General features: G+C 39.9%; 1 protein-coding gene and 1 long non-coding RNA gene across 2 annotated transcripts; one reads left to right on the forward strand and one right to left on the reverse strand.

The window, feature by feature from the left end:
• On the reverse strand, positions 1-25,507 carry rcor3 (REST corepressor 3). Its single transcript, XM_026172007.2, has 12 exons — positions 25,121-25,507; positions 24,962-25,018; positions 23,393-23,470; positions 23,215-23,267; positions 16,103-16,264; positions 15,799-15,923; positions 15,192-15,270; positions 9,315-9,530; positions 7,007-7,084; positions 6,737-6,794; positions 5,282-5,526; positions 1-5,050 (listed from the first exon to the last, which is right to left on the reverse strand). The coding sequence occupies exons 1-12, from the start codon at positions 25,242-25,244 to the stop codon at positions 4,670-4,672; spliced, it is 1,656 nt and encodes a 551-aa protein (XP_026027792.1). The 5' UTR covers positions 25,245-25,507; the 3' UTR covers positions 1-4,669.
• On the forward strand, positions 24,238-27,790 carry LOC145429254 (uncharacterized). The gene is made up of 2 exons (XR_013909491.1): positions 24,238-24,372; positions 26,434-27,790. It is a non-coding gene; the product is annotated as an uncharacterized LOC145429254 (long non-coding RNA).
• Positions 27,791-27,885: the final 95 nt, after the last annotated feature.

A 27,885-nucleotide genomic window follows, 5' to 3' on the forward strand; every position in this document is an offset into this window, starting at 1 on the left:
TCATGGTACAAATATATTTTTTTAATGACATTGGCAAATGGCCTCAGAAGGACATGTCAGTAGCTTCATGTTAACATCAATATTTTTTACCATACTGAAACTCAAAGGACTCTATGATTCTGGTTACATTGAATGAATGCTGTGATTCCAAAAAGCATTAAGAGCACTTGCACAATGAGTTGTTTTTTTTAAACACCAAGTCCAAAGTGGTAGCACCAGGAAGAAAGGGAATAAATAGCAGACACTCAAATGGCTTACTTTTACTTACCCAATAAAATCTAAACATAATGGGGAAAAAAACAACAACAATAGAACAATTAAAGGAAAACTTTTACTTTGACTGATGGAGATGTTTCTACAAATGTAAAAGATGTTGATGTGAAAATTTTGTTTAGTGTTTTCAAAAAGCATTAAATTAACTACATGACCAAGTGTAAGTGTACAGCAGGATTTATCAGTATTATTGAACAAGTTACTAACAGTCCACTGGATGCACACTAGGTTACAAATTATTCAAGAATATACTGAACTTTACACATTGTTGTCTTGTGCAGAATAACAAGGCCTGTCAGAAAGATTATGTACCACTGATATCATGAGTACATCGTTATGCTAAATGACATGTCAGAAACTATACTCAACCATTTCCTATGTGCAAACTCAAAGTGGTACTGTTGTGCTGAGCAACATATTTCATCGTGGATATTTTCCCACCTGCTACCCCTAAACTGGATAAATCCTCTGCTGAAAAATTGTTCTTAATTAATAGTTCTCTGTTTTCTCCCATTTATTTGCTAAAAGCTGCAGTAACTCTGCTAAAAGTACAGATTTGTAAGTGGTATTTGCCGGTGACATTGAGGAAAAGAACGTAAGTCACCAGAGTTTAACACAAAACTATTAGTTTATAGCCCTGCTGGAACCCCCAGAGGCCACAGTTTTATTAGAGCTACAATAGGAACAGCGTCTTGTTGCCCCCCACCCCATCCAAAAAACGAAAACAAACAAATAAGTTAATTAATTAATTAATTAATTGATTAAAAAAAATGTCCTGAGGTATAATGAGTGGGAAATGACATACAGTAATCAGAAATCTGAAAATAACCTAACAGTGAAACTTGAACTTCAAAGGGAACACAAGGACTGTTTTAGTACTGGTACAAAGACTGTAAACACTGGTGGATATATTTGTATATGGCAACGTAGACAGTGTTCCAATGTAAGAGGCCCACCCTAGAACTCACAAGAGCCAAAGGATTCAGAGAAGTTGAAGGATGCTTGTTTCTTAAGCCAATCCTAAGCAGATGTTTTTCTGAGTATGAGTTCTGCTGGAGGAAGCTGCACCAAGAAATACCGTTGCCATAGGATGATGGGCTTAGTCTGACATAGATACAAGTACATGGGCAGTACCTGTCAAAGAAAAACGCACAGCCCACAGTTTTACCAAAAGAGTAATGCAGTGTAATAAGAGGATGATTATTTATTTAATCTGTTAATGGTTTTACTAATAATGCCGGACTAGTGTACTTACACTAACTTAAGCATTTATTTATTTGCAGGCCAACAGTCAGTTCTACTTTGGACTTTTGCAGTACACAACAATTTAAAATAAAGTCATTTACTCAAGATGCTGGCCTAATTTACTAATAGGCTAAGACAATTGGGGTGGCTGTAGCTGAGGCGGTAGAGCTGGTCACCTACTAATTGGAATGTTGGTGGTTCCGGTCTCGTATGTCAAATATCCTTGGGCGAGATACTAAACCCAAGTTGCTCTCCAGTGCATCCATCGATGTGTGAATGTTAGATAGAAGAACTTACATAGAAAGAGAATAGAAAAAAAAAGTGCTTGGGTGAATCAAGGAAGTTGTGTAAAGCGCTCAGAGTAGAAAAGCACTCGATAAGAACCACTCAATTTACCATTTATGAAGGGCCAGCTATTATCTCAAGGAGCAACTAAGCTTGAGCCACTATAAAGTCAAAATCCCTGCAAAACAAATGAAAAATATAGCCCAATAACACACTAAATTAAGATAGATGGTAGCTACAAGGTAAACCAATTAAATATTGTCAATGTGAACATCTTAGCATGCTGTCATTGCAGAGCTCCTGAGAGTGACCACTTCTTTCACAATTGTTTGCAGAAGCAGTCTGCATGCCTAGGTATTTGCTTTTATACACCCTTTGAACCCCTTAACTCAATGCGTTGGATGGGTGACGGAATAATTTTGGAAATGTGTAGTGTAGCTCAAAGCTTCGCCCAAATACAGCCTCACTGAGCTGCTAACATGACTCTTAATTGTCTTATATCAACAAGTCGATTTCTATAGATGACTAACTTCTGCCATGCTGAATTTTTGCTGCTAATTTAAGTTGTGTCCAAGGAAAATAAAGGGCTGAAAACAAAAGGATAGAGGGTTGAATCCTTTGGCATACCACATTTTCTATTAGGGAAATAGGTGATGATGACAAAGCTCTCATTTAATAATCAACACACTTTGTTACATGCATTTGACTTTCAAGCCAAAGACTCCAAAAGTGTTTGTTTGTTTCAAAACAAAAACTTTAAAACCTACCCTTCAACCAGTATGTGTAGTAGACATGAAACTACATGTACTGGTTGAAAGACAAATATGAACCCAGCACACAATATTAAAGACTAAAAACTTAAGTTCATATTTTGTACAAATGTGTTGCCTGTCCATTCATATAAAAAAGAAATTACACCTCCTTTCAGTTCTATGGTTTTATGTATTGGGAAATAATCCTGTCATTAGGAGATCTAAAAGGTTGGTCTAAAAATGTGATAAATATAACCGTAGATGAACAACAACACATGACAAACGCCTCATATACTAACACCTCATACCAGCTATGAAGCCCATTCCTATACACAGGGGTGCACATCAGTGGTCCGCAGGTGCATATGCGCTGTCAAAATAAAAAACGTGCACCAGATAAGAAGTTGTCCGAGTGGGATTTTCACGGCATATTCTGTGCGTTCATCATTTGTGTGAAGCCAGCTCACCTCCTGCAACCGCTTTTCCGAGAATACGCGCTTCTTTTACGGTTCGGACTCCTGACATTTCTTTGGAGGTGGAGGAACACCAAAGTAATTGCTTAAAGGAGCTTCTTCGACTTCTTTAAGAGTTCTAAACAATTGTCTGTTCTCCTCCAGAAAATCTTATGTACGCAAACGCGCGTTGCAACTTCTTATCTGGTGCGTGTTTTTTATTTTGACAGCGCATACGCACCTGCGGACCACTTATGTGCACCCCTGCCTATACAACGCCACTCAGAAGTTTGGACACACTTTCACATTTTATGGTTTTTCTTTATTTTACTACTTTCTACATTTTAGATACATACTGAAGACATCAAATATATGAAGCAAAATCTATGGAATTATGCACCAAAGAAAAAAATGAGAATAACTCCTAATATGTCTTATATTTTAGCTTCCACCCTTTACTTTGTTGACAGCACTGCAAACCTTTGGCCTTCTCTCAATGAGCTTCAAGATGTATTCACCTGAAATGGTTTCACTTCACAGGTGGGCCTTGTCAGGATTCATTTGTGGAATTTCTTGCCTTCTTAATGGAGTTGGGACCATCAGTTGTGTTGTGCAGAAGTCAGGTTGGTACATAGCTGATAGTCCTATTTGACAACTGGTAGAATTCACATTATGGCAAAGAACCAAGCAGCTAAGTAAAGAGACATGACAGTCTATCATGACTTTAAGAACTGATGGAGAAGCATGGAGGTTGAGGTGTGATTGTTTGCGGGTGCTTTGTTGGTGACACTGTTAGGGATTTTTGCAAAATTGCAGGCACACTGAACCAGCATGGCTCCACACCATCCTACAGCAACATGCCATCCCTTCCAAACACATCTTCAGGATGTGTGAGGGCTATTTGACCAAGAAGGAGAGTGGTGGAGCGTTGGCCTCCACAGTCACCTCACCTAAACCCAGTCGACATGGCTTGGGATAAGATGGACCGCTGAGTAAAGGCAAAAGGGCCACCAAGTGTTCAGTATCTCTGCAAGCTCCTTCAGAGTGTTGGAAAACCATTTCAGGTGACAACCTCATGAAACTAATCGAGAGAATGCTAAGAGTGCCAAGGGTGGCTATTTTGAAGAATCTAAATTCTAAAACATGTTTTGAGTTATTTCACACTTTTTTGCTTACTACATATATATTCTATATGTGTTCCTTCAAAGTTTTGATGCCTTCATTGAGAACCTACAATGTAAGTAGTCATGAAAATAAAGAAAAAACAATTAAATGAGAAGGTGTGTCCAAACCTTTGAAGGTAGTGTATGTCATGTGTAACTGTAAAATGTTGTTGTTCATCTAATGTTTTATTGAAATCATTTTAGAGCCACATGAAGGTCTAGATTATATCGTGACTGGGGTTGTTATTAAATTTAAGTATCATGACAGCCCTTCTCCCAATACTTAAAACCTAAGAATTGAAGGAGATTGCACTTTCTTTTTCACCTGACTGTCTATCACTATGTCATAAAAGAACTGGTTATTAGCAGTAGCAATGAAAGTCACTGTTAACATTTTGAGGGATATGCAGATATTCCCACAGGACCTGAATGCAGCAGTCTTTCAGACAGCTTTAGGTTAAGACTTAGACATTTCTTAAACAAAAATAGTGTGTATTTGTTAGTGGATAGAGGAAGATGAGGTTGTGTCCGACTGGTGGACAGTCAGGCTGGAGCACTGCTGGGCAGAGCTTAGACCTGACCCTGCAGGGTTTCCACTGAGGGTCAAGGGACCAGAAGGTCGGGGGTTAAGGCGGGGTGGCATTGGGGAGGGACGGATGAGAGGCGGGGGCTGCTGCAGCGTGGATCGGGGCTGCAAGAAGCGGGCTTGCTGTTGGAGTGGTGGAGGCTGACGGTGCAGAGAAGGTGTGGCAGGGAGGGAGGGGCGCAGAAGGGGAGGGGGTTGGTGAAGGGAAGAGGAGGAGGTACTAGATATCATTGGAGTCTGAGCTGAAGATGATGAAGAGGCAGCAGGGGATGCACCTAATGAAGTGACTTGACCCTGCATAGAACAAAAATGAGTTACTTACACAAGTCAAGCAGATAATCCTGCTCTGGAAGTTAGTTCCAAGATAATTTACATAACATTAGAGAATGAAAAACCACTAACTTCTAGGAATGGTTAAATTCAAGATAACTGGACTTCAAACTGGATAACTGTGTCTTCAAACATCTACTAACACCACCCAGTATGATTTCAATAATAATCAAGACTAAATTCACGAAGCCTCACCTCATCATCCTCTTCATCTGTGCTCTTTCCTGATGGAGTGTTTGAGCTGTTCTTTCCCTCCTCTCCCAAAGTGGCACTGTCTCCATTGGGAGCTTTGGTTCCCTGCTCCGCTTCCCACTCCTGCAGGACCTCTTCCAGGTTGAATCGCCGCCTGTAGTTCACAAAAAAGTTCTTCACCTGCCCTACCGTTTTATTACCGATTACGTCTGCGATGGCTTGGAAGTCTTTTCCATACTTCCTGACACCTGTACAACAACACAGATGGATTTTTAAAGTTACACAAATATATGCAATGAAAAAATCATAAATGGATGAGAGCACCATTTAGCAGTCATTACAGTTTAGAGGTATGTTTTTGTACATAAAGTAAAAATGTAGTCACTTTTAGCTCTGGTGTTCACCTCTGGCTCCTTTTTTAAATGCTCCTCTATTTTCACCAGTTAGGCTCTAACTGTGATAATCTGTTATCATCATCATCATCATCATCATCATCATCGTTTATTTGTATAGCACTTTAAGAACACACCAGGCAGACCAAAGTGCTGAACAACACAGATCAAAACAACTACCAAATTAAAAATACCATAAAATCATTACATACAATAAAATAAATAAGAAGGTGTCAGTTTCCTACAGAGTTAAAAGCCAGGGAATAAAAATAGGTTTTCAATCTGGACTTAAAGACCTGCACTGATGACGCTTGTCTAATTTGGAGGGGAAGGTGCACCCCAACAGAGCACTTCATTGTTTCACAGCAGGCTTACTGGTGGTTCCTAGGATATTTAAAAAGTAGAATGGGAGACAGAGCGGTCAGCTTTCAGCCAATCTTCTGTGGAACCAGCACCTAGTTTGTATTCAGGAGACAGACACCCTTGCTACTTTACAATTAGGCTTCAAATTTTTCTTTTTGACAAAACTCCCTCCCCTCAACCCCAACCTGCCATGGCAGATGGCTACCCCTCCCTGAGCCCGGTTCTGCTGGAGGTGTGTTCCTTGTTAAAAGAGAGTTTTTCCTTTCCACTGCCGCCAAGTGCTCGCTTAACACGAGGTTGTCTGATTAATGGGGTTGTCTCATTGTTTACCCTAAAAGTAATGTAAGGTTAACCCTACAATATAAACCATCTTGAGTTGACTATTGTTGTAATTTGGTATAAAATATATATTAAAAAAAAAAAAAAAAAAAAAAAAAAAATATATATATATATATATATATATATATATATACCGTAAATAAGAGTGAATTTAAAATGTAATCTACTTCTTGGTGCTGAAAAGTTGTTCACAGTGGATTTTTAAAGTTTATTCTTTGAAAACAACTGGCTGCTGTGGTCAAAAATGGCTGTAAGAGTGAGAACCAGCCCATATAAAAGCCAAGAAGTTCTTTTTCATGTATGCCATTTGGTGGATTTTACTTTTAAAACCTGTAAGCAGCTGCTTTTTCTACATGGAGGTTACCTTGAACAGCCAGGAGTTGCTCATCTGTTGTCCAGCGGGCATTCACCTTCTGGTTACACTACAATATTGAATAGTAAAGTTAAAACACACGACAAACTAAAAGATATAAAAACATTTCTACTTTCCACAACAGGGATCCTCATTTACATATATACTTTATCAGAACATAACTTTATCATAGCAGAAAACTCATTACCATAAATGGCTTCAACTGACGAGTTTCATGCAATTTAATCATCATAATATCAGTCATCTTCAGTGTATTTGTACCTCAGGTAGTCTGAAGTCTTCGATCCCAGACTCCAACATGTGTTTCAGTCCACTGTTCATCTGTTTGGCATTCTGGACCTGAAGAATAGACGAGAAAGTCAAAGGTGAGAATTAACAAAACTCCCAGAAAACCCTTTAAAACCTGAAGCTGTTTTCAGATGTCTCACTGGGATTGGCCATTTCCCAGTCGTTTGGATTGGACATTTTTTACCATCTCAGATTCATGGTGCAAAAAATCTGTGATGTCCAATTTCACCCATATCAGAACAGCTGTGGTAACTGTTCAATAAATTTCCACAGAGATGCGGGACCTTTGTCCTGCCTCCTACACATCATACTGAAGAAACACCATCACCTATATCAGACCTGGGCATTGTCTGCTCCTTGTCCAGGCTGTATGAAGTCAGTAGGAAAGTAGGATTCAAATGTAAATAAGTATTTAGCATTTATTTGTCCCATTTCAGCTGCCAAATACTCTTTGATAAACTCTGTCTTTGAAAAAAGTCTATAATAAAGAGAATGCAAAAAACAGAAGAACGTTGAGGAAATATTTATCAAACTTTATTGCTGTCATTCTGAAGGTCACTAGGTTTTTTTTTAGTTGACATACTTCAGTGTGTCCAAACAAATGCAGCTTCTCTACGAATATATTGTAACAGACATTTACGAGGGATGTATGCTAACCTCGATAGAAAAAAAAACAAAATTTGATGCAGAATGTAGAGTTGTATGGTCTAAGAGTATTTAGTAACTGAAGTAAGAGGTAAAGCTGTGTTCTTTGTTTGTGGAGAGCAGTTTGCTGTGTTTGAGAATTATCATTTGAATCACCATTATACAGAGAAATACAAGAACTTGACTGATACAGCGTGGGAATGGATGTGAAGATTTGCTAGCAAAACTGCAAAAGCAACAGGGACTTTTTACCAAGCTTTAGACATTAAGGGATGTAGCAGACATGGTGAGCTTTGCCATAAAGTTTTTGTTTTTTTTGCCATAAAGTTGAATAAAACAGTTAGTAAACAGTTCTCTCATGGTGAGTTTATCAAAAAGTATTTCCTGGACATTGCTGTGCCAAATATGACCTGAAAAAAGACGCATTTGAAGACGTTGCAGGAAATCAGGAGCATCAGTTCAAAAACAAACTGGACAATTTTGGCCTTTTCTTCTTGGCAACGGACAAGTGTTGTGATGTTGATGACAAAATGCAGTTATTCATCTTTGTGTGTGGGATAACAAAAGAGTTCGAGATTATGGACGAGCTGGCAGAACGCATTCAATGAAAGAAATCATTCAAAAGGACTAATTTGTTCATGGAGCTAAATGCTTGGATAGGTTTGGGCTGAAATGGGACAAATTTGCAGGTGTTATAACTGACGGGTGGACAAATTGGAAGAATTATTAAAAGTCGGATTATATAGACTTTTTAGGCCAGTGTGACAGAAATGACCACAAAACTGAAATGAATATTTTCTGCAAATAAAGTAATAAAAACAAATAAATAGCCATGGAAATTGTATTTCGGTTGTTTGCTGTCAGAAATGTGTAGAGTTTTTATTTTAATATTTGGAAAGAGGAAACAGGAAGTGCAGAGAACTTTGAGAAAGCATGACTGCACTTTTACAACGTTTTTTTCCTCACTCTTTACAAGTGTAGTAGTTTCATATCTTGTAGTCTATAACCTAATGATACAATTGTATTACTTCTACAGGATGCTTATTTTGTACTCTGCTTTGTTAGTGCTTAACTACACTTACCTGTGGGTTATGTAACAGTCTATTAAGTCTGACAATCTCTTTATATGTCTTTCTAGTTTCACTCCAGTTCACTGATGTCAGTACATTGTGATTGCTGTGTATCATCATTTTTACATGCTGTAGTGCCATTTTTTTAAGCATTTCAAGTTTCCGTACATCAATACAACCGTGAAGACCTCTCTAAATATTTACAGGAAGGGTGATAAATAGCACTTGGATCAAATTTAAGCCCTCCCATTTCAAAATGTAAACTAACACACACATGTATGCGGTACATCCAGCAAAAGTTATTTTGACTATAACCTCAACAGTGTTCTCTTATGTATTTTAAAAACAAAGAATAATGCTGCTAAGCATTCTGTTACTTACCAAGGGGCTACAACTGGAAACCCATTTTATGATTGTCTGTTAGTAGTTCAACATATTCCCACGGTTGCACAGACAAATATTAATGGGTTATTTTGACACAAAGAAAACTTGCGACCAGTGTCTGATGTGAGGAGACAAATTTTTTTTAGGTTTAGTAGTTCAGTAGTCAAGTGGATGAGGGCTACCTGTCTCTTGAGAGACACCAGCTCCATATCCAGCTGACGCAGAAGGGTGTTTGCAGCGGAGGAACTGCAGGAGACGGCCACAACATCCTCCTGGGTCAGGTACATGCCTTTGGGGGGGCGACAGCGGGAGCGTTGGTGATGCCGGTGCTGCAGGGTCTGATGCTCCCTACGACCCAAAGCTACCTTAGATCCTGGCACTGGGGGCTCTGCCTGGTTCTGAAGGTAAGAGAATGATTTTAAACATTGATAAAAGTCTAGTTATATGAGGCCTTAAAAATAGCATTGACAACTAACTAAAATGCTGAAGCAGTGAATAAAAATGCGAAATATACGGCATCACTCAATAATCTGTCAGCCTACCTTTAGCAGCAGTAATTTGAAATATAATGAATATATCTTTCATTTGGTTATGGAGGAGTTTTCACCCACTCTTCTTTACAAAATTGCTTCAGTACATTGAGGTTTTCTTTTTATCTTCTCTTCGTATTTATATTTTTCTTGTCTGTATATGCCTATTTAAAAATAGTTTACATAGGTAAAGTTAATGGGAGCAAACTTTCTTGCTTGTGTGCACAAACTTGGCCAAATAAAGTTGATTCTAATTCTGAAAGCTCAGGAGCCGAAACTTCTGCTTTTATAGAAGTGCTCACACTTGCTGATGATCAGTTAATCAACTGAATGTGAATTTGTTAGGTACCTCGCTGCAGCTTACACTTTTAATTTCTATGTAAGCAATAAGGCTGCACTTAACCTTACCCAGTTCGTTCCTTCATTTTGGCTTAATTGTTTTTAAATAAATAATAACATGGCATAATATGTCATGTTTTGTTGCTCATCCAAGGTTGTATTTACCTGTTTTTTTTTTCATTATAGCCTGCTACACACAACCTTAGAATTAAACCATTACATTTTCATCAATTTGGTTTTTTACAAAAACGTTTCATTATTTATTAAATATGTTCCTTTCAGGAGGTACATCAGTAATGGCCTTAATTTGTCTGTCTGTACATCTGTTGGCAAGCATGGACATTTATTGCTTTTTACTGTTTCTTTAAGGGAAAAATATCAAAGTCCTCAACTTTAAAAATACACTTTGAGACTACTCTCAACTGTCCGAGTCATTATAGAAGTGTCTTAACTCTGCATTTTTCCTACTGCATTCAAGGTTATAAAACAATTACAAAAAGAAGCCCATGTAATAGAAGCCTATGGAAAAATCTACTATGACATATTTGACTTCCATCACTAATTTCAAGCATAACTGAATACAAAATGACATTAATTTTTAAATTACATAATGACATAATAACACCATCATTTTACTGGAAAACAAAAAGCCCAGAATAAAACTAACAACATTACAACAGTCAAAACTTCAAGGAGGCCTAAAAGCACTAAATTTCTGCCAGTACTTCTTAGCCAACCAACTACAATACCTCATCAAATGGATACATTCAACCCATCACTTTCATTCATGGATGGACATCGAACAATCTGATTGTAAAATGGTCAATGGCCTGTAATTGTATAGCGCTTTACAGGGCAGCTGTGGCTCCATTGTAGCCACAGCTGCCCTGGGGTGCACTGACAGAGGTGAGGCTGCCGGACACTGGCGCCACCAGGCCCTTTGAGCACCACCAGTGGGCAATGGGTGAAGTGTCTTGCCCAAGGACACAACGACCGAGACTGTTGGAGCCGGGGCTCGAACCGGCAACTTTCCAATTACAAGACGAACTGCCAACTCTTGAGCCACGATCGCCCTGACACATTAAGTTTTATTAAAGACATATCAATCAAAGATTTACCATTTATAAGCAATACAATCAGACATCACAAGTGCAATAGCTTGGTGGAAGATTAATAAAATAAAAAACACTATATTCTCACCTACAACTCAAACACCCATATGGGATAACCCTGACTTCACTGCAAATAAATTACATTTGTGATAATTTCTTACAACCATCACTACTAGACAGCAACAACAAAACTGCAAAGTCATTAAAAACACAAAACTAAATAAACTAATATCCAGCATACCACTGGTGGTATGTGAGCTCCCTCTGGTGGTATGCGGGAAGTCTGCCGCAAAATTTTTAAGATGAAATAATATACCATGTTCTGATTAAATTTTTCAGAAATCCCTCAAATATACAGCTCTGCTATCACTTCCGACATAAATGAAGACAGAAAACTAAAAAAGCAGTGACGTTTGTAGGGTTACTGAAGTTGGGCTAGCTGGTATGTAATGATGTGCTACATGGTGGCTAGCTACACAGCTATGGTTAGCTTAATACAAACACATTAACACAGTGAAGCTGGAGAACGAACACTAACTTTTTTCCATTCGATAAAAGTTAACGCGAGGGTTCCCGATGGTTAGGGACAAATGCAATCGCATGTCGTGATAGTGTAAACGGACCAAACTTCAGTTAGGAGAACAACTGCGATAATCCATCCACATTACGAGGTTAGTTATTATTGTACTGCTGCACGGGCTGGGGTGTAGTTACATCGAAAGGTTTTAAAAATTGAGGTTTAAAATGAACAGTGGTAATAAAAACCGAGAAGGCCAACAGTGATCGCTGCCTTTTTTTAAGGGTTTTTTCTGATTAAATAAAACAAGATACAAAGCATTAAAACATATTAAAAACACAACAGCCTTGATAAACGCAGAGTAGTTTATTCATACCTCATCACTTAAAGAACGGATATCCCACCTGCTGTGAATGTTTTTAATGCAGTACAGTTGTTATTATTATCCCTTGTCACATCCTTTTTATGACAGTTAAAATAAATAACATTCATATAAGAAATAAATTGTCTCGTGTAAATGGTGTTATATAGGCCAATACTACTGGCCTTTAATGTCAGTCATAAGGGTGGTACTTTTAAGAGCCATATATTTTATGAGGTGGCACTCATTTTGAAAAGTTTGAGCATCACTTCTCTAATGACAATGCACCACATACTCCAATCAACAAATGGGAAAAAGACCTAAACATCCACGCAGATAATCCATTTTGGAATTTATGGAATTAATTACCGTATTTCCCGGACTACAAAGCGCACCTGAATATTAGCCGCACAAGCTAAAATCAGGGGAAAATCCTGTTTTGTACATACATTAGCCGCACCTGACTAAAAGCCGCAGGTGTTTCAATGTTGACTTATCATATGTAAGAGAATATGCACAAAGCAAATTGTCAGGAAAGAGATGGCTGTTTGGAGACACATCACTTTTATTAATATTTTGAAAAATAAGTTATGGGTACATATTTGCACAACTTTTTAGGTATATGTACAAGTAGCGGTAATTACAAGTACGAAACATGTGCTGTGCTTCATAAACGAGTAACAAATGTAGTACATAACAATAACCTACAGCACACCAGAAAAATAGATTCAGACTACCTTTTAGGCTCAGGTGGATGGATGGATGTTTTCACACTTTTCCACGCTGTCAGATTCCACCGGTGGAGTTGAGCATAACTTGCTTTTCGCAAGTTTATTGCTGCACACCATCCACGACTCCCGCTGAACGCGTAGCGCTACTTTGAAGTTTGTTTTTCGTGCTACTTGTACGGCACTATGTTGCCTGGCGGATGGACATGTGACCAACATACCACTCTTGAACACCGATACTGTGTGTCTGATCACATGCCCTTCCGCCAGGCAACGTAGTGCCGTACAACAGCGGAACAAACAAAACAAATCGTCTTACGATATGACAAAAATCAGGGACAATCCATAGAAAAGCCGCACCTGACTAAAAGCCGCAGGGTTCAAAGCTTGTGGAAAAAGTAGCGGCTTATAGCCCGACAATTACGGTAATTCAAGGAAATTATGTGGGTTACCGTTGCTCCAAGACAGTAACAGTAAATGACTAAACTAATTAAATAATACAATATATTACATTTTACAAATGTAAGAAATAGCACTAATATATACAAATTGCTCCACTGTAAATATCAAGAATAAAACAGATTCCCCTCTGCAAATCGCTACATTTTCGTGGTTAAGGGGTTTGTGTGTCCCAGGAATACCAGGGGCTATGTTGTCTGGGGGCTTTTGTCCCCTGGTAGGGTCTCCCATGGCAAATTGGTCCTGGGTGAGGGACCAGACAAAGAGCGATTCAGAAGACCTCTATGAAAAGACCATCGAGGGAACAGTTCACCCTCCCCGGGATAGGGTTACTCGGGCCCCGCCCTGGAGCCAGGCCCGGGGAGGGTGCTCGAGGGCGAGCGTCTGGTGGCCGGGCACAGCCCGAAAAAGGGACATGGGCCCATCTTCCTGCAGGCCCACCACCCACAGGAGGCACCATAGGGGTCGGATGCAATGTGAGTCGGGTGGCGGCCAGGAGGTGCAGAAATGGGCTTCCTCCGAAGGGTGCCTGGCCTCTCCCTAAGAGATAGGGTGAGGAGTTCAGCCATTCGGGAGGGGCTCAGAGTAGAGCTGCTGCTCCTCCACATCGAAAGGAGCCAGTTCAGGTGGTTCGGGCATCTGACAAGGATTCCCCCTGGGCACCTCCTGGGCGAGGTTTTCCGGGCATGTCCCACCGGGAGGAGGGGGTAGACCCAGGACACGCTGGAGAGATTATAGCTCTCGGCTGGCCTGGGAACGCCTTGGTGTTCACCCGGACAAGCTGGAGGAGGTGGCTGGGGAGAGGGAGGTCTGGGCTTTTCTGCTTGGGCTGCTGCCCCCGCAACCCAGCCCCGGATAAGTGGAAGAAAATGGAAGGATGGATAACAGATATATGGTTGACATTTAACTCTAACCTGTGAACTTGGTCATTTGTTATTTTACAAATGACAATAGAGTCCGCAATAATATTTTTATCATGTCTAACAACACCAACATACAAGTAATACAACACACCTCACACAGCAAAAGATACATGTCATGGGACTGACTGAATCAGAGTTTGCATAAACTGCACAATCAACACCACTAATGACCACCTTCACACATTCTGGCTCTGTCCACCAATACAAAACTTCTGGAAAGAAACAACTACCAAATTATCCCACATCCTTGACCACAACATCCCACAATGCCCCGTTCTCTGTTTGGTGATCTAGAAGAAGTATAAACTCCAAACAGATCAGAACACCCCCTCTTGTGGCCCTGATTCTCACCAAGAAAACAATCGAAATCAGAATCGGAATCAGAATACACAATGAAATTATCTATAACAATACTGCTCAACTGGAAAAACAGGAAAAAGATCACCACTGCCACCGCAGAAATCAACAGACCAGGGGAAGAGAAGGGAAACGGAGGGACAAAAAACAATAAGAATACAAAACCCGCTCTGAAGTTAGTATTTCCTATTTTTTTTTATTTATGTTCCTTGTTTTCGTGTAATCATTTGTCTTACACCAGTACAGGATAAAATATATATGTATGTCTTCAGATGAACTAAAAACACATAACTGCCAAGAAGGGGAAAAAAATGTAACCTAACATATAACCCTGTGTGAATGTTGGCGTGAATGGTTTTCTGTCTCTATGTGTTAGCCCTGTGGCAGACTTGCCACCTGTCCAGGTTGTCTGCTGGAACTGCTTGCATACTCTTGCAGCATGAGGCCGGGCACTGTCGTGCACCAGAAGGACCCCCACGACCCTACGCCTGACAGTGGGTCCAAAGATGCCCAAATGATATACTGGTACCCTTGCCTGGCTTGTAGAAGTCTGCGTATCCCTCCATGGATATACTTCTCCAGACCATCACTGATCCATTACCAACTCAGTCATGCCCAAGTCTTGGTATTTCAGATACTCTGATTCAACAGTGTTCCTTTATTTTTGTGAGCAGTATATGGTAAAGTTCAAAGGTTTTAACAAAAAAAATGGAATAAGGTGTGTTCAAATTACCTCTTTCTTAGTTTCCTTGCTGGGGTCATAGTCACTGTCGTGGGCTTCAATGGGATTGGCATCCTGTATCTCCTCATCACTGCAGCAACAATAAGCCAAAATCCAATCACTGGATGTCGTCACACAACAGCAACCTCACACCGACGCAGTAGAATCCAAAACTAACTCTTTGTGAGCTTACGTTTTTAGGTAACTGAAATGATGATGGAGGTCAGTCAATAAAAACAGACACATTAAGTAACAATTTTAATGATTTTTCATATTTAAAAAAATCTCAAGGGCATGAGTCTGCAATGGTTTCTGCATAAAAATTCCCAAAATGTCCCAGGAAAGTTTCAATTTCCAGACAGGGACAGGTAGGTCTGACTGTGAGACGGGCTTTTTGCTTAACAGGTGAGACGGGCATTTTGCTTAACAAATGCTCTCTTGTCGCCCTAGATTTTTTAACTGAGGTATGTCCACAAACCGTGGATAAATGGGTGTCAGAGTGCTTTGCGCTTTGACGAGACAAAATGCCTTCTTTTCAGCAAAAAAAGAGAAAACTTTTTTTTTCAAAACAAAGGACTATAGTCAGATTCAAGGAGTAGTGTTGATCTATGTGCTGTACCTCTCATCCTGGTTGCTCCTATTGGCCAATTTACGAGCCTGTCTGTCCATCAGACTTGTTCTGGAACGCGTCTTTTTCCATGAATAGTAGTACTTCACCAGACTGGAGATGGATTTGTCCGGTAACTGAAGCAATAAATAAATAAATAAAATAAAATAAACAAAACACGTGATATTTTCATAGAAACAGTACCTCAAAACTGTTTGTACAGTACCCTCCCCCAAATCTTTATGGTTTATTGTTAATATCAGAAACATTACATTACTGGATCAGAAACACTGATGTTGCTGTGTTAAGTGGTTACCATCTGCTGGATGCGGTGAAAGCTCTTTCCGTGGAAACTAAAGGCCTGTTCAAACAACACTTTGTCCTCCACTGTCCACTCATCTGGGAACGGGGTGAAATTTGGCAAGTCGGCCAGAGATTTCTCAATATTGTGTTTGTGCCAGAAGAGCATGCCAAGAGCCTGAAGACACACACACAAAGGGTTACCAAAACACAGATACCACAGGCTTAAAGCACCAACCGCCTAGGCTAAAAGATGAAGCCATTTGGCCAAATCCCATGTTAATTAGCAGGTGCTCATTTTACTCACTTTAACTCTGTAGCTACCCACTCTTTGTTACTGTTCTCTACATGAGTTTGAAATAATGACCTAATGGTAGTCATACACCAGCTGTCATTCTTCAACTGTGTAAAAAAATCCTTATTTTACAGATAAACAAGGAAATGGTTTGGCATAATCAACCTACAGTAAAGCCAAGTTCATAACAACAGTTCTGCTGTTTACTTAACTAATAGGATATTTTCAAGACATAAAAACTATTTCAGTAGCCTATTTACACTCAAATAGTACTTGCTAATGATGGGAAAAGATTCTGGGCTGTCTGCTCTCACTTGTAGAATCATCTTGCCAAATGAAACATGCCCAAGTGCCAAACTATTAACAACCACTTGTTAATAGTTTGTCAAAATGCAAAGGAGTAAAAATGACCAATCATGTAACTATGTTAAAGTAAAACATCATCATCTTATATTTCATGACTTTTTTAGAAGGAATTTAAATATTATATGGTGAATTTGGGGACGTGTGGGATTGAAAATAATTGCCAACAATGTCATTTTGACCCCATAGAAATTCATGTAAAACAGCAAACGAGACTTGGGTGTGGAAAACTATCGAGAGTAGATCAGCCAAAGCAGGCTGATCTGTGTCTCAGGCCTGAGGAGCAGAGTTCTGGAGTTGAAGAGCTACAGACGTGTGATGAAGCAGTGTGGATCATGGATGAGAGGCTGCAGACTTGGTGACGTGGAGGCATTTGTGGACAATCTTGTTGTTGAGTGTTAAAATAAGTTCTTTAAAAATCAAAAAATTATTTAATATAAAGGCAACATGAGCAGAGAGTACAAACATGTTAAGGGATTGACTGTGTTAGTTCAGGGAGTTATTTGTAAAGAAAACAATTTTCAGTAGCATTCAAAAACTAATGTGTACACTTATGTCTGCATTGTGTGTGGCCAGAAAGAGAGTGCCAATTTGTTTATTTGGTAGCTCAATGAAAGGCTTCAGTGAGTTAACCACGGAGTCAGAAGTACCTGACTCCGTGGTATAATTCTCAAACACGTACCCTAAAGCAGATGACTCGTAAGCTGGAGAGGAAATGGCATGTCACAAATTTAGAGGATCATCATTTAGCCTGGAGAAATAGTTTGCTGCTTTATAAGAAAGCCCTCCACAAAGCCAGAACATCTTACTATTCGTCACTGATTGAAGAAAATAAGAACAACCCCAGGTTTCTCTTCAGCACTGTAGCCAGGCTGACAAAAAGTCAGAGCTCTTTTGAGCCAACCATCCCTTTAACGTTAACTAGTAATGACTTCATGAACTTCTTCACAAATAAAATTCTTATCATTAGAGAAAGAATTACCAATAATCATCCCACAGATGTAATATTATCTACAGCTACTCTTAGTACCATTGATGTTAAGTTACTCTTTTTCTCCAATTGATCTTTCTGAGTTAACGTCAATAATTACTTCCTCCAAACCATCAACGTGTCTTTTAGACCCCATTCCTACAAAACTGCTCAAAGAAGTCCTGCCATTAATTAATTCTTCAATCTTAAATATGATCAACCTATCTCTAATAATCGGCTATGTACCACAGGCCTTCAAGCTAGCTGTAGTTAAACTTTTACTCAAAAAGCCATCTCTAGACCCAGCAGTCTTAGCTAATTATAGGCCAATCTCCAACCTTCCTTTCATATCAAAAATCCTTGAAAGAGTAGTTGTCAAACAGCTAACAGATCATCTGCAGAGGAATGGTTTATTTGAAGAGTTTCAGTCAGGTTTCAGAGCTCATCACAGCACAGAAACAGCTTTAGTGAAGGTTACAAATTATCTTCTTATGGCCTCTGACAGTGGACTCATCTCTGTGCTTGTCCTGCTAGACCTCAGTGCAGCGTTCGATACTGTCGACCATAATATCCTATTAGAGCGATTAGAGCATGCTGTAGGTATTACAGGTACTGTGCTGCAGTGGTTTGTATCATATCTAATAGACTCCAATTTGTGCATGTAAATGGAGAGTCCTCTTCACACACTGAGGTTAATTATGGAGTTCCACAGGGTTCAGTGCTAGGACCAATTCTGTTTACATCATACATGCTTCCCTTAGGCAGTATCATTAGAAGACATACTATACATTTACACTGCTATGCAGATGACACCCAGATCTATCTATCTATGAAGCCAACACACACCAATTAGTTAAACTGCAGGAATGTCTTAAAGACATAAAGACCTGGATGGCCGCTAACTTTCTGCTTCTTAATTCAGATCGAACTGAGGTTATTGTACTCGGCCCTGAAAATCTTAGAAATATGGTATCTAAGCAGATTCTTACTCTGGATGGCATTACCTTGGCCTCCAGTAACGCTGTGAGGAACCTTGGAGTCATTTTTGACCAGGATATGTCCTTCAACGCACATATTAAACAAATATGTAAGACTGCTTTCTTCCATTTGCGCAACATCTCTAAAATTAGAAATATCCTGTCTCAGAGTGACGCTGAAAAACTAGTTCATGCATTTATTACTTCCAGGCTGGCCTACTGTAATTCATTATTATCAGGATGCCCAAAAAACTCGCTGAAAAGCCTTCAGCTAATCCAAAATGCTGCAGCAAGAGTCCTGACAGGGACTAGAAAGAGAGAGCATATTTCTCCTGTTTTGGCTTCCCTTCATTGGCTTCCTGTTAAATCCAGAATTGAATTCAAAATCCTGCTCCTCACATACAAGGTCTTAAATAATCAGGCCCCATCTTATCTTAATGACCTTGTAGTACCATATCACCCTATTAGAGCACTTCGCTCTCGCTCTGCAGGCCTACTTGTTGTTCCTAGAGTATTTAAAAGTAGAATGGGAGGGAGAGCCTTCAGTTTTCAGGCCCCTCTTCTGTGGAACCAGCTTCCAGTTTGGATTCAGGAGACAGACACTATCTCTACTTTTAAGATTAGGCTTAAAACTTTCCTTTTTGCTAAAGCATATAGTTAGGGCTGGACCAGGTGACCCTGAATCCTCCCTTAGTTATGCTGCAATAGACATAGGCTGTCGGGGGATTCCCATGATGCATTGAGTTTTTCCTTTCCAGTCACCTTTCTCACTCACTATGTGTTAATAGACCTCTCTGCATTGAATCATATCTGTTTTTAACTTCTGTCTCTTTTCCACAGCATGTCTTTTATCCTGTCTTCCTTCTCTCACCCCAACCAGTCGCAGCAGATGGCCCCGCCCCTCCCTGAGCCTGGTTCTGCCAAAGGTTTCTTCCTGTTAAAAGGGAGTTTTTCCTTCCCACTGTCGCCAAAGTGCTTGCTCATAGGGGGTCATATGATTGTTGGGTTTTTCTCTGTATCTATGAAGCGCTTTGAGGCGACTTTTGTTGTGATTTGGCGCTATATAAGTTAAGAGTGAGAAAGCAAGCAAGGACGCCAACATCTCCATCTGACCAGTCACCTCCTGCAGCTCTCCATGTGTCGTGAGCCTACCCTGGGGCCTGTTCCCAGAAGGACATTTACAGAACACTATGCCCAGAAGGCACCCATCCTTCCCATATGCCCAAATCACCTCAACTGGCTCCTTTTGATGTGGAGGAGTAGTGGGCCTAGTCTGAGCTCCTCCCGTATGGCCATACTTCTTCCAACTATCTTTAAAGGAGGTCCTTAGGTGTTCATTTCCACAATCTCTTTCTTTTGGTGACTACCCAGAGCTCATGGCCCAACCCAGTTTCACGGCAAAGCATGTAATAGACATGCCGGTTCTTGCCTATCTAAAACGTGAAATGGACACCCATGCAGAAGTTGCATTACCAGCAGGGGTAAATATTTAAAGCCAAGAAGTTGGTAGCGAGCAAAAAAGCGAGTATGGGGTCCTCAATTGCCAAAAGCTATTAAGCTAGGTGGCTAATATGTATTTGCATGTCTAATAATGTCTACACTTTCTCATTATTATTTTCATGTTGGATTGAAATAAAATGTCTCCCCCTGCTGTTACTGCAGTTTACTGCAACTTACTGCAAGCATGTACATTTCAATCATGAAATGGACATGTTGGACCAGTATGTCCATTACACATTTTGCTGTGATATCGGGTTGCATGGCCATAGGCCAAAGTAGGAACATTGCTTTCGCGCTCAGCTCCTTCTTCACCACAACAGTCTGGTACAGCGTTGCATCACAGATGACGCTGAACCAATCTGTCGGTCAATCTACTGTTTCACTCTCCCCAGACCCTGAGATATTTAAACTCCTCCACTTGGGGCAACAACTCATCCCTGACTAAGACACTATGTAGGTTGGGTGGGTGTAAGGGGCAGAGACCCTTGCAGATCGATCCTAAGTTGGCGAATTTTACTTTATCCAAAATTCACAACGTTCTCCTTCTACAATAATTAAATTATTTATATTATGAGTTAACTATTGTGCTGTGTGATGAACCCTTTGTGTATTAATTAATTCTAACATACACGGAGTGCAGAATTATTAGGCAAATGAGTATTTTGTCCACATCATCCTCTTCATGCATGTTGTCTTACTCCAAGCTGTATAGGCTCGAAAGCCTACTACCAATTAAGCATATTAGGTGATGTGCATCTCTGTAATGAGAAGGGGTGTGGTCTAATGACATCAACAACCTATATCAGGTGTGCATAATTATTAGGCAACGTCCTTTCCTTTGGCAAAATGGGTCAAAAGAAGGACTTGACAGGCTCAGAAAAGTCAAAAATAGTGAGATATCTTGCAGAGGGATGCAGCAGTCTCAAAACTGCAAAGCTTCTGAAGCGTGATCATCGAACAATCAAGCGTTTCATTCAAAATAGTCAACAGGGTCGCAAGAAGCGTGTGGAAAAACCAAGGCGCAAAATAACTGCCCATGAACTGAGAAAAGTCAAGCGTGCAGCTGCCAAGATGCCACTTGCCACCAGTTTGGCCATATTTCAGAGCTGCAACATCACTGGAGTGCCCAAAAGCACAAGGTGTGCAATACTCAGAGACATGGCCAAGGTAAGAAAGGCTGAAAGACGACCACCACTGAACAAGACACACAAGCTGAAACGTCAAGACTGGTTTTTCTAAGGTTTTATGGACTGATGACATGAGAGTGAGTCTTGATGGGCCAGATGGATGGGCCCGTGGTTGGATTGGTAAAGGGCAGAGAGCTCCAGTCCGACTCAGACGCCAGCAAGGTGGAGGTGGAGTACTGGTTTGGGCTGGTATCATCAAAGATGAGCTTGTGGGGCCTTTTCGGGTTGAGGATGGAGTCAAGCTCAACTCCCAGTCCTACTGCCAGTTTCTGGAAGACACCTTCTTCAAGCAGTGGTACAGGAAGAAGTCTGCATCCTTCAAGAAAAACATGATTTTCATGCAGGACAATGCTCCATCACACGCGTCCAAGTACTCCACAGCGTGGCTGGCAAGAAAGGGTATAAAAGAAGAAAAACTAATGACATGGCCACCTTGTTCACCTGATCTGAACCCCATTGAGAACCTGTGGTCCATCATCAAATGTGAGATTTACAAGGAGGGAAAACAGTACACCTCTCTGAACAGTGTCTGGGAGGCTGTGGTTGCTGCTGCACGCAATGTTGATGGTGAACAGATCAAAACACTGACAGAATCCATGGATGGCAGGCTTTTGAGTGTCCTTGCAAAGAAAGGTGGCTATATTGGTCGCTGATTTGTTTTTGTTTTGTTTTTGAATGTCAGAAATGTATATTTATGAATGTGGAGATGTTATATTGGTTTCACTGGTAAAAATAAATAATTGAAATGGGTATATATTTGTTTTTTGCTAAGTTGCCTAATAATTATGCACAGTAATAGTCACCTGCACACACAGATATCCCCCTAAAATAGCTAAAACTAAAAACAAACTAAAAACTACTTCCAAAAACATTCAGCTTTGATATTAATGAGTTTTTTGGGTTCATTGAGAACATGGTTGTTGTTCAATAATAAAATTATTCCTCAAAAATACAACTTGCCTAATAATTCTGCACTCCCTGTACTGAAATAATCTAAACCATTTGTACAACTCACAAAGCCCCTAAAACTTAATCTTAACTTCATATTTTGTAAAACCTTACCTATGATTAGAAAAAACAAATGTAAATTTTCAACTTGTGAAAAGAATTACATCTCTTCCATCACTGCTGTTGTTGTGGGACAGGGTGAAAATAACCCCTCATATTGGTTCTAGCAGTAAAGCCAGCATGTCATTACACTTGAGAGCTGTACAAAGTTAAAACTGGTAATTTATTTTCTTTTGTGACTGTCACAAAAATGTAAAGATGGCGTGTTAGCTACTTTCCATGTGAGTTTCACAAGGTGAGCAAAGGTTGCTTCAAGAAGGCAGCCCAAAACTGAAAAATGTCACAGTGTGTGCAGTTTTAAAGGCCGCTACTGCTGGCACTCTACAGCTGTTAGGTTGGGACCAAGGAAAGTATTGCTTCACTTCAGTGTCTCTTATGTTGGGTTTAGTAAATACCGGAGTCATTCTGTATACAGCCTCAATCTTTTACATTGAGAACAGTGGGGGATTTTCTATCCAATTTTCTGATCCAGTTTTTTTTAACATGAGTGAAAAAATATGGGGCTGAGATGGAAAAGTTGTCATATCATTAATAATAATGTGTGACATAGGAAAAAATGTCATATCTCTAGCATGTCTACCACATTCTTTTTCATTGTTTTATAGTTTTTTGAAAACAGCAACTGAAGACTTTTCACAACCAGCTGTTACTGCAGCTTGTCAATTGGGGAATGAACAAGATAATACGTTTCCCCTATACAGACTGTGACCACATTTAGTTAAACTTTGCGGCACATTTAAAAGAAAAGTCAGCTGCTGTATAGCTCACCTGTTCCACGTTGTATCCATGTTTTTCTTTGGCAATAGCAATGTATTCATCAACTGTGGAGGGAGACACACACAGACTGTTAGATGGATCTGATCTTTTGTGTCAAAAAGAAGAAAGAAAAAAAGAAATCACAGAAGGTGGACTAAATATTTTCAGTCAAACACAATATTAACATTACGTTTGGAGTCAATGATGGTGTGATAAGGAGACCAAACCAGCATCCCTCCGCTGTCTTTATCTGTGTACTTGGTGGCACCTGTACAAACATTATAGAAAAATGATAAAAATAACAGATTTTATTCAGCTGCTGCTAATTTAACACTTATAAGTTATTTTATCAGTGATATACACCAGATACAGTTTGTACATATGTTATTACAGCATATCATCAGGGAAGAACTATTCCTATTACTCCTTCTGTTTGAGCCACTTCAGTAGCAAGCAATATTTATTTATATAGCACTTGCCATAAAAAGGAGTCATCAAGTGCTGTCATGAAAATAATGAAAAACAGCAGAAAGTTTTATAGCAGGTAAAACAATAAACAAAAATGTAAAAGAAATTAAAAGACACCAAAAAATATAAAGTAAAAAAGATACTAGACTCGATGAGAAAACATATACTGCACTAAAGCAGAACTAACACAACACACTCTACTGAAATTCCAGACTATATATCTCTGGCTGACTTCCACAGACTCAGCAAACCTCAGTGAACAGGGAGAGTATTCCAATAGTTGGACATGATAGTCTCAGTATGGTTCTCCTCAGTACGGTTGTCCAAGGAGGAAAAAGAAAACATCAATACTAAAATTAATTTAAAATTAAGCTGTATTTCAGCTGAATGAAGCAAATACGGCACTTATTGTTCCAAATAATTATCGTAACACAACATGGCTTCAAAGAGAAAGGCCTCTACCCCACTAACAGCTATGTAGTTGATGTTCATTATTGCAGGCTTAATGGGTCATGGATGCAATATTGAGCTGTGTCAGACCACATGGAAAATCGTTCGGGTCGCTGGCTGTACAGAGCAGGGGGGGAACCATAGCTGAACTTACCAGAGAGTCCAGACTGTGGGGAAGTACAATGAGCAAATAAAGAGTGAAATCTGGAGCAGAGCAGTTGAAGGGGTTTCAGGCCGGTTCAATCTTTCACAGTAAGCACTCCGTTTTTTTTCTTAGCATAGCAAATACCATACCTTATCCAAAATACCTTGCCGTAATGCTCTTCTAATACAATAATTAAATTATTTAGCTGTAGGACATTGTTTAGCAGGTTTTAAAATCTATTTTACCTTCACAATATGTAATTAAATTATCTAAATGCTAAATAAATGACGAAATGAGGTGTGAGTCGAGAATTGCACAGCACTCTTTTAATAAAACGATCATGGTTAATTATATGACTCAAAACGAACTGTAATCATGATCAAACTCCAGTCGTACTTTTCCACCTGACATTTTATGTTGTTAATAAATTGGAAGAAACACGACAGTCATAGCTGTCAGTGAAGTTTGTGTCACTTCGGTTCATGTTTGCCTCCGCGGCCTTTACGCTGACTTTAAAACAAGCTGATACCACAGCAAGCCGACTGAAAATCGGACTCTTAACTATTACTGCAGTCAGTTTTAATCCACTAGCAAACTAACGTATTGGCAGTGAGCGTAGTACAGTACAGTCTGATACTGTACACATACCGAGGCTACCACGGCTCACCACTCAGGTAGAAAACAATAAAAACTCACCGGGCTCAAAATCGGGGATTGTGGCCTGGTAGTCTGCTCCAACACGCATTCCTACATCTGGAAAACACAAACAACAACCACGAAAACAGTTTAATTTAACTAGTCATATTCAAAACACGGACATCGGGAGCGGTAAGAAGCTGTTCGAGGCTATATCACCGTGTTCGTCGTCGCTGCCACTTTCGTCAGAAAAATGTCCGTTAGAGGCTGTGGATGGACTTTTGGTGCCATTTGAGCGACCCTTCCCTAAATAATCCGAGCCCTTTTCCATCATGCCCGGCATCTCTGCGCTCTGATTCACCGATTTTAGCTTCTATGTCGGGATATAAAATGTCAGCAGGAGCTGGACGTTTTTCTTTTGCTGCTGTTTATTCCGTCGCCGCAGCTCTATCCGTGTCGCTGTAACCCTACTCGTGACTCTCACCGTGCTTGCACGGTTAATTCCGGCTGCGATATGCTATGTTTAACAACCGAGCAATCTCTTCTTAGTTTTTAGCAAATCTTTAATCCAAATTGTTCCTCCGAGGGATATTTTAGTTGCGTAGACCTGTAGCTGGGGGCCTAACCATGGCGGCGGAAGTCTTTTTACGCACCTTTGGGTGCGGTAGTGCGACTCCTGCTGCTGCGGTACCGTTGAAATGAGATTCCTCCGCCGAGACAAACTGAAGAAGAAAAAAAACAGTCAAGAGGTTTAGTGCCAACAAAATGCAGATTCAGCATTAGGATAACGCAACGGTGAATGCAGAATATCCGGAAACTGTAAATATTACCAATAAATCACATTGTAAATGTCATAATTTCAAATAAATTCATGTCAGGTTATTCTTATATGGTATGTCAGGTTATTACAGACTGTATACTGTATGTCCTACCACTGACAACACTTAATGATTACCTGTTATCCTGTTATTCTTGTTTAAAATTTGCTTATTAATTACCCTTCTGCGTGGACTCTCTGCGACCAGTAGAGAAAGATCCCGCACAACAATGAAGCATTTAAACTGCACTGTAAGCTAAAGGAATCCACTAACACATAATATCTGTAATAACGAAGATACTTGCAGGTATATAAGCCTTCAGACTCCCTGTGATTTATTTAATCACTTGGTTTGAAAAGAGTGTTTGGCCCCTTCAGGATTTTCTATTTTTTTATATGGTCGTCACACTTAAATGATTCAGATCATCAAACAAATTTTAATATTGGAGAGAAAAAAACACAAGTAAACACGAAATTCACTTTGTAAATGGTGCTTATTATTAAGGGGGGAAAATCCTAACCCTACATAGCCCTGGGTGAAAACTAACACAGGGCCATGTAAGTTGATGACAAAGTACCTGTTCTTCATCGGCTGGGAGCAAAGCAGTTTTCACCTGAACGCTGCACTATAAGTGTTAGTGATTGTCTCTGTCCTTTAAGGCTGCTTCTCTATTGTTTCTCTGAAGATTGCTAATTCGTCATCTCTTCTGTGCAGAAGCCTGGATGTTTCCCTGGCCAAGTGTTTTTGTGAGTGAGAGAGAGCCAAGGAGGAGATTCTGTGTCTGCATGGATTTAAAAGTGTAAATTTGATTCACCAACAGAGTTACTTTTCCCAATTTATAAATATAGTCTGTGATTAATTACTTGATTGAAGATGCTGTAAATAACTTCTATGAGGACTGTAAATGACTGGTCGTGCATCAACATACAGGATTACGTTAAGTATGTGATTGGGTACATTAGCACTTTTGTTAACAACAATGCCAACACCATTAACATGGTCATTCCCCACAAACACACCCATAAACTGTCTACACTTGGCCTGTACCTCACCTGGACTCTTTGACTGGGAAGCCTCAGTCTGTCAGTGTTGGTAATAAACCTTCAGCCGGTATTACTATAAACATGGGCACTCCACAAAGAGGCATTTTCAGTCCCATCCGCTACACTCTGTTCACCAACAACTGTGTTACCTATCACAAAGATAACATCCTCTTAAAGTTTGTGGACAACACCATCCTGATAGGACACAGTACATACAAAGCAACCTACAGAAGGGAGGTCTGATGTCTATGTGCGAGAACAACAACCTCACTCTCAACACAGCCAAGACAAAAGAGATCATAGTGGAAGAAGAGGAGATTCCACCTGCCACCGGTCATCTGGGAGCTGGAAGTGGAGAGGGTAAGCTGCTTGGGTATCTACATCAGTGAGGACGTGTAATACCAAGTAGTCTGGTATGTTGCCTAAAATCCTCAGCAGTGTCTACAGCTGCATTGTGGACAATATCTTGACCAGTACAGTAATGCCAGTGCTATGCACCACAAATGCCTGCAAAGTAGTAAGGACTGCCAAACAATTTTCAAGTTTTCACAATTGATTATTAAGTATTTATTGGCATCAGACAAACTGGAAAGGATGCCACTGCCTATTGAACAGAATTTTTGTAATATGGAACAATAAAGGCATTAATGTGATTGGTTAAAAAAGTTGGGCCAAGGCAAGGGTTTAAACTTGGCCCTCCCTTTATGGTCTTTGTCCATCCCTTGGTCATGTTTCATCTTCTGCACTGGGCTTGTCCTGCAAGATAAGAGCAGACAACTCCTCCCACTTCACCATGGCAACAGCTCTGTCAGCCCTGGGGAGGAAGGGTGAGAGGGATGAAAGAGAGAGAGAAAGAGAGAGCGCTCTTCTCTAAAACTTTTGAATATAACTTTTGAACAAGATGGAAAAAAAGTCACAAAATACTTGCACTATAAGAAAAATTCTAAAAACAAGCAGCATAACCTGCTAACCTTCTGTCAAAAAGTTATTAGGCCTTTTTTAATGAAATAAATTGATTTTTACAGTAATCGCCATTAAACAGGCATTCAGTTATTGGCAAAATGGAAACATTCTTATTTACAGCACAGCCTCTGTATCGATAACTTCTTTATCAAATCTGTAC

The sequence above is a fragment of the Astatotilapia calliptera genome, chromosome 6 (genome assembly GCF_964374335.1).
Source record: "Astatotilapia calliptera chromosome 6, fAstCal68.1, whole genome shotgun sequence".
Taxonomy (NCBI): Eukaryota; Metazoa; Chordata; class Actinopteri; order Cichliformes; family Cichlidae; genus Astatotilapia; species Astatotilapia calliptera.

Coding starts and splice junctions, on each gene's coding strand:
- rcor3 (XM_026172007.2), bottom strand. CDS start 25,244: ATGCCGGGCATGATGGAAAAGGGCTCGGATTATTTAGGGAAGGGTCGC. Junction 25,019..25,120: donor TGGCAGCGACGACGAACACG/GTGATATAGCCT, acceptor TGTGTTTTCCAG/ATGTAGGAATGCGTGTTGGA. Junction 15,924..16,102: donor TTCACCGCATCCAGCAGATG/GTAACCACTTAA, acceptor TTATTGCTTCAG/TTACCGGACAAATCCATCTC.